General features: G+C 51.9%; 1 protein-coding gene across 1 annotated transcript in view; it reads right to left on the bottom strand.

Moving 5' to 3' along the window:
- Positions 1-1,914, bottom strand: part of LOC119109676 (uncharacterized) — a 71,277-nt gene extending 69,363 nt beyond the window's left edge. The window contains exon 1 of the mRNA XM_037233398.1: positions 1,620-1,914. Within this exon, the coding sequence (XP_037089293.1) occupies positions 1,620-1,692 (73 nt within the window). The 5' untranslated portion in view covers positions 1,693-1,914. The remainder of the gene's footprint in view (positions 1-1,619) is intronic.
- Between the last annotated feature and the right edge of the window lie 5,586 nt (positions 1,915-7,500).

Here is a 7,500-nt window from a genome sequence, read left to right as displayed (position 1 = left end):
AATGTGATCAGTCATTGTTCTTCTGCGGGCAAGTGGAATCAGGACATCTTCTTCCTTCCATACTGAAATTTAAACAGCGTTCCACTCGTCGCCTTACAGCATTCGACACAACATCCGAGTTGTGAGAATGTATGGCTCTATGATTTGCACGAATATATGAGTACATGTGTTGCATGAGCCAGATGCCGCTCCTTAAAGCATGCAGAAAAGACGGAGCTGAATGTCACGCCCTGCCTGTCTTTTAATAAGGTTTCCGGATCAGCCGACGACAAGGAACAGCCATTGTTTGCGGAGCAGGATGGATTCACTGCACTGATAGAAATCGCCTAGACGTAACGTGAACAAAGAAAGGACGCGAAGTACCGGAAATATGAAATCCCTTGATCTCTTTCACAGTCCATTGCTTAGGGCAAGGTTTCTAGCCTTGCTCAACTCATCCCCGGTTGTTCTGGCTAGAAACTAAAATCGTGTTGACTAGCCTGATTTCCAGATCGAAATATTGGGGCAAGATTTCAACATCCTACATGGTTAATGTCCAGGTAGAGGAGTGATTTAAAAGAGTCATGTCGGGCCAAAGCCTGGTTATTTCAGATGTACGTATTTGTTAACACTAACAGTTCACTCTCTGCTGTTGAAAGCTGATGTTTGAAAGAAATAGGCTTTTATATTTTCACATATGCAATAAATGGTCATTTGCCTTGCTCATTTACATCCATACATGCCTATTCAAAGGTTTAGATTTCCGACAGAGGTTGCGCAAGCGAAGGGGACGTAACATGATGACGAATCGACGCTGGTTTGTTGCCAACATACAAGTATGTCCACACATTTAAAGGCTTTTAACCTACTACCGGTAATTAATTCGATACTGAACGCAACACATTGCAAGGCTGGTCACGGAGGCTGATGTGATAGCTTTTAACATAAGGCGCCGCAGTTAGTTTGATTTTGAACGCATAGCGTACTGGGAGAGGTATTAGGGACACTGGACCGCATTTTAACCTGGACAATTTCGAGCGGCCTGCCTGTCGATGGGGTGGAGACGGCGCCATCCAAAGAAGGTGGGGTGAAGACAGCGATATACAAATAAGCTCTGTACAGCAGCATCACAAGGGCGCTCCTATTACAGACCGGGCGTCAACCCGCGGGGAGGTGCCAAGTGCAGAAGAATGACGGGAGAGCCAAATATGCACCTGTGCTCAAAGGTAAGCATATCGACGTTGTGCAAAACGTCCGTTTTCTCCGCCAACTTCACATGTGCTGCATCTGCCTCTGACCTTTATCAATGCAGGAAGCGGATGTTAGTTCCACTGTAATGGCCACTATGGCCATTGCATGGCCATTATGGCCACTAAAACTTGGCTTTTTCGCTTCTGAAGCCAGTAGAGATGTACATCACTAGCGGCAGATTCCAACGCCAACCACGTACTAAATCATTTATATCTAACTCAGTGCCAAGGAGGTCTCACCACACTTTTCAAACAATCGAAAAACAGCACACCTCAGTGACACCAAGTTGCACTGCAATGTTGCGCACAGTCATATGACGTATCCCTAAATTTCAGACAGTGCCAAGCACCGAAGCATACAAGGAAGGCAAAACAATGGAGGTCACCGACCTTGCTGCGCCCGAATGCTGAGCAGAGCACTGAGAATCATCAGCGTCCCGGCCACCATGCCGAAGCTGGTCATCTTCCTCTGGGGAACCGGCGTCGCTCGACTATCCTGCCCGCTGCCGCTCTCTCGTCGTCAGCTGCCGCCGCCGCCAGCCGGGTTGTCTCGGGTCACGCGCACCGTGCCGCCTGTCGGCCGGTGGCTGCTCCCTAGAGTGTCGCCGGGCAGACACGGGTGGTCGTTGGGTGGTCCGTGGGTCGTCGCGGACGATGACCGGCGCGGTGCGCGGCACGTGCTCGCCGCGGGCGTCGGCGGACGACACTGACGGGCGGCAGCAAGCGGAGCCGGCTCGGTTCGCCAGCCGAGCGGCGCCGCCGCGTCACGCGTCCTGACACGCGGCGACACGGACGCCTGACACGCGGCGACACGGACGACACCGCGCCGGCGGTGGACGCAGCGCGCGCTAACGTGGCGCGGAGAGCTGAGCTCGCGAATGGACGGCTCAGGTGTGGGCCGGTACATCACTTAGCGGCTGATTTATGATCAGGACCGAGCCACGTCAAGCCGGCCGGACGGTCCGGTGAGGTGCTTACGCAGGACAACTGAACACAAAGGTCACTGAGACTACTGATCAGTGGATGGGTCAAGCTGCATTAGTGCTATAAATGGTTTAAAGCTCCGCCATGCCCCACAGTTGCAAGTAATCAATTTAAAAGGCATGCTACGGTGTGTTTTGATTATTTCTAACAATCCCCTTTCGCCACCTTTTTTAAAGGTCAAGGTCAGTGAGGTGAGATTAGAATGTTCTTGAACATCCTTAAATTATGAGAGCTTCAAGGTATCTGTATGCCTTTTTCAGCGTGAACATGATGGTAAAGCGTGCCAAGCGTTGCATACCAGGGCGGTCTCATCTGACGTGGTCGGTAGTGCACGCCAGGGTGGTCTCTAGAGTGTCGTGGTAAGATGAACACTGTGCTGGTAGCTACTGGATGAACCAGCATGTGAACGTCATTCTTCACAATATTTGCTGTAACCGGGAGGTTACTCTGCCGCTGATAGTCGATGTTGTCTTTGAAAAGCTATCATAAGTCGACCCCCGCAGCGACGGGCTCTAAGAGACAGTGCAGCCCAGCCGCCCGTGGTAGCCAGCTCCCCCCGCAGCGACGGGCTCTAAGGGGCAGTGCAGCCCAGCCGCCCGTGGTAGCCAGCTCCCCCCGCAGCGACGGGCTCTAAGGGACAGTGCAGCCCAGCCGCCCGTGGTAGCCAGCTCCCCCCGCAGCGACGGGCTCTAAGAGACAGTGCAGCCCAGCCGCCCGTGGTAGCCAGCTCCCCCCGCAGCGACGGGCTCTAAGGGGCAGTGCAGCCCAGCCGCCCGTGGTAGCCAGCTCCCCGGCAGCCCGTGCTGCTTGTCATGTAACAGGCACCTGAGTCGAGTAATAGCCCGCCTCGGAGAAGATGATTCGATGGGAGACGCTAAATGCTGCACAAACATCCTGTCGTGGAGGTGACGGATCTTCCATTTCTGTGGGCGACTTGCGTTCGTCACTGGCAGGACTACAGTGCAAAAACATAATAATAGACGGTGTTGACGAGGCAAAAACAGCAAATATTCAGGCGTGCGAAAATGCCTTATTGTCAGTGTTTTGAATGTAACACGCATCACGTTGTCGGACGAATGGAAACGGGCTCACAGTTACCAAAACTGTGTCAAGTTCCAGCTAGCCGGACGCAGGGAGCCTCGTCATATCGCTCATTAGCACTGCGTGCTTGTCGACAAAACAAGAACTTTTCCTGATTTCAACTCTGGGAACAGGCATGTGCGAAGTAACACGCGAACGAGTGGGTCTGGGGGAAAGAAAAAGACAAGCATCACTAAAATGCGCTTCAAGCTCCGCTCAGTCCGGCCATCACGCAGATATGTGAAAAATGTGAGACCCTGCTACGCAAGTCGAGCCAATCGGAAAGCTTCGGAGCAGGACCGGAAATGTTCCTGATCACCGAATCAGATGGACGCTCGAGTTCACGACCAGCCTGGTTACGAAGTAATGCTCCTGATAACTGAATCAGATGGACACTCGAGCTCACGATCAGCCTGATTACGAACTTTTAATCCTGGCGGAAATGAGGTGTGAGATTTAGCGGCTGCCCACCAAAGCGGGCTGTCAAACTCAATGATAGAGCCAATATGGCCGTTAGCAGTATGTAATGACTGGACAGTCTTAAATCCGCAACCAATTCTACTCACGTGATGTCTTCAGTGAACATAGGTGCTTCATGCAAAGGCGATGGCGTGGTTTGCTTTTCCAACAACACTGTTTATCTGTGTGAAAGACGAAAGTTAATTTCAAGTCCACCAGCACACCTAAATCTCACGTCTCGTGGAAAAGGATTCCACGGTCACTTTTTGTGGAGAGCAGAAACCATGACCTTACCTTTCGCCAGGTTTATTTGTATTTCCAAACGTGTAGTTAAGTAATTTATCGCAAATCAGACGCTCCAGGCCTTCATGTTTTGTCTCGTGCTATGCTCTCTATCCGAATTTACTTATGAACAGAGCTAACTTTTCCCAACGCGCTGTCCCAAAATCCTGACACTGAGCCATGCGGTCCACAAACCTTATGCATGTGCAGCCTGTCGAGAATGTTGGTAAGAGTTCTGAAAGCGGCATGAAACCGTATCTGAGACTGTACTTTCTTGAGGCGACCCATCCGGCGGCCCGTTAAGAGAATGTGAGAGGCAGGCCGTGCGGCTCAAACCCTTGGCTCGTGCACGCCCCTCTGTCTCCTGACGACCGTCACTACTCGGCTCGTGCACACCCCTCTGTCTCCTGACGACCGTCACTACCCGGCTCGTGCGCGCCCCTCTGTCTCCTGACGACCATTACATTCCTCGACTCGTGCACGCCCCTCCGTCTCCTGACGACCGTCACTACTCGGCTCTTGCACACCCTTCTGTCTACTGACGACCGTCACTTCTCGGCTCGTGCACGCCCCTCTGTCTCCTAACGACCGTCACTACTCGGCTAGTGCACACCTCTCTGTCTCCTGACGACCGTCACTACTCGGCTCGTGCACGCCCCTCTGTCTCCTGACGGCCGTCACTACTCGGCTCGTGCACACCCCTCTGTCTCCTGACGACCGTCACTACTCGGCTCGTGGACACCCCTCTGTCTCCTGACGACCGTCATTACCCGGCTCGCACACGCCCCTTTTTCTCCTGACGACCTTCACTACCCGGCTCGTGCACACCCTTCTGTCTCCTGACGATCGTCACTACTCGGAGTAAAATCGGCTCGGCTGAGCTAGACCTGAAGGCATGACAGATTTAAAGATGTTTACTGATTATTTTCTCTGTTGCCCTCATTTCGCGTGACGTGTGGCAGTGGACTGACGACCACTATCTGCTCCGGAACAAGCGATGCAACGGTTTCTGCCTTTCTACTCTTCTACGGCCGCCGCATGGCCGCCCACGCATTTTAGTTTTTTCGTTGATATTTTTGGTTCGTTGGTTGATTCGTTGCCACCCGTTGCCTGCTTAGCTCTTGTGATAGCGGGGTAGGTCTATGGCCTATAGCCTAAAGACCTATGCATACAGTGTACCATCCGTGTGACCCGATTCAACACGTCACACGTCACACCCACTGATTGGTCACTACCTGTCCATCATTCGGCAGTGGAAAGGGCTACATAACGCCAGTGTCCCCATTGGCCTATCACGCACCGTTACGAGCATAGAAGATAGAAATACATTCGCCACCTTTTTATCTTGCCTTTTTCCGGACCGCTACCCACCAACAGGGGGCCAAGGATGTTCTCACTCATCCTACCTACATATCCGTCGACGACCATGTAAGAAAGCTGACCTCCCCCTCCCCTCCCCTGCTACTCTGTCTACCAAACGTGAGGGCAAGCAGAAAAAAGAAAACACAAATCGTCATGAGGAGTATTGACGGGTCATGCTACTCGGATATGTATATGTGTGGTTATAGGTGATATCGATGAGCTACTACATGTGCGGAAAATTTCAGGTCATATTGTTGCTTGCAGTGATTTTTTTATTATTAAAAAGTGTTGAAAGGAGGGCACCGATTCGTGATTGGAATTTTGATTGTCTAACTGCCAAATGGTATATTAACAGTAAGATATTTTACAAGATGGATTTACATGATATAGGATTTGTGCCTATTCTGTAATAGCCAGAAAAAGCCAAGTCTTGCCTCAACTATGGTTGGAGTTTCACCTATAGCGGCCCGTCTGTTACGCTTTCTACAGAAGAATATCTTTGCAGCCGCTGATCGCATGGTCATGCAGTTATCAGTAACAAGACGCACAATTCTTTGATCTGCGTGGAAGCTGTTCGATCATGGAGTTCATGCAGCAATGCAACGTCACCACGATTTCACTGCTCCCTTTCGAATTCACAAAGAAAGCGTTAAGGTGCTTATTACTAGACATGGCATGTAGAAACCGGAGCGACCTCCGGTACCGGACCTCAGCGACCCAGCACCGACGCCAGACGAGCTTATGCTGACCGACGAGCAAGCTGACGAGCAAGCGAACAACTTTGCGGACAAAGATGTGAAACGATGTGTGCAGACGGCTTCATCCCATCATGCGCAAGCCATGTGTGCAGACGGCTTCATCCCGTCATGCGCAAGCCATGTGTGCAGACGGCTTCATCCCGTCATGCGCAAGCCATGTGTGCAGACGGCTTCATCCCGTCATGCGCAAGCCATGTGTACAGACGGCTTCATCCCGTCATGTGCAAGCCACGTGTGCAGACGGTTTCATCTCGTCATGCGCAAACCAAGGCTTGCCCGGTTTTGGGATGTTTTTAAGGGTCAGGTCAGGCCTCAGCAATCACAGCGGATGAAGATACCATCTACATGCACGGTACAGACAAATGTCCCGGCTACAACTCACCAATGAACCTCAAAACTGTCAGACCCATAAGTGCGCCGGAAATCAACCGGAGAGAGACCATTGTCACCTTATCCAAAAACTGTCTCGAATGCAATACGCCGTGGCTTAAACGGAGGTAGATCGTGTGATGCGACTACACAGACGCACAGCACTGCTTACTGTGGCCTTACTGTGACCTCGTGTTTATTGTTTAGATATTTCACGGCCTGTTAGGCGACATACAATGAAGAGCATACTTCCGTGAAGGCACACATCACAAACATTCAATTTACATGGACACCGCACCAATGCACACATAACATGTGCACTAGGCCTTTAGACTCTGGTTCAATTCTCGTTAAAAGCCATCTGAGCGACGCAGTCATACCACTCTGGGACTGCACTGAAGGAAGTAAACATCTGCTATCCATGCTCCCGCTGGCCAAGTTCACTAGTTGTCCTTCAAAAAAATCTTGACCACAGAGTAAAAATGCCGATCCGGCATGACTCACGACAAGCTCACTCGGGCAGTACGTAAGCAATGCCAGAGCCCTCAAAAGGGCGCGGCACCAGCCATGCAAAGAGTGAAATACGCTGCAGAGCTTTCTGGTTAAAGGGGACAGAGCCTCATCCTGCATTCACCAGGAATGCAGAGCCCTGAGAAGCCCCGTGCTTTGCGCTCGCTGTGGCAGTTCAACTGCTTCTTGTGAGGCAGATCTCTGCCAGGAATCCGTGCGCTCAATGTTCGCTGCGATGAAAGCGAGTTCTGTGCTCCCCCAAGGAGAGTAAGGGCCGCAATGATGGGGTACAGTAAGCCTTTTCGGCGGGGCGGTCCGGGAGGCGGAGAATCAGCGCGCCGGCGAGCGCCACAACGGGAAATGAGTCCCGCGCACGGTGTAGACGTGCGTCCACATGCGACCCGCCGCTGGACAGCTCCAGATCGAGCACGACACCCAGATGTTCTGACTGGGCACGCACAGCCAAT

Source organism: Pollicipes pollicipes, unplaced genomic scaffold (genome assembly GCF_011947565.3).
Source record: "Pollicipes pollicipes isolate AB1234 unplaced genomic scaffold, Ppol_2.1 Scaffold_7231;HRSCAF=8579_pilon_pilon_pilon, whole genome shotgun sequence".
NCBI lineage: Eukaryota > Metazoa > Arthropoda > Thecostraca > Pollicipedomorpha > Pollicipedidae > Pollicipes > Pollicipes pollicipes.
Note: the sequence above shows the minus strand (reverse complement) of the source record. Positions and strands in the feature narration are given on the sequence as shown.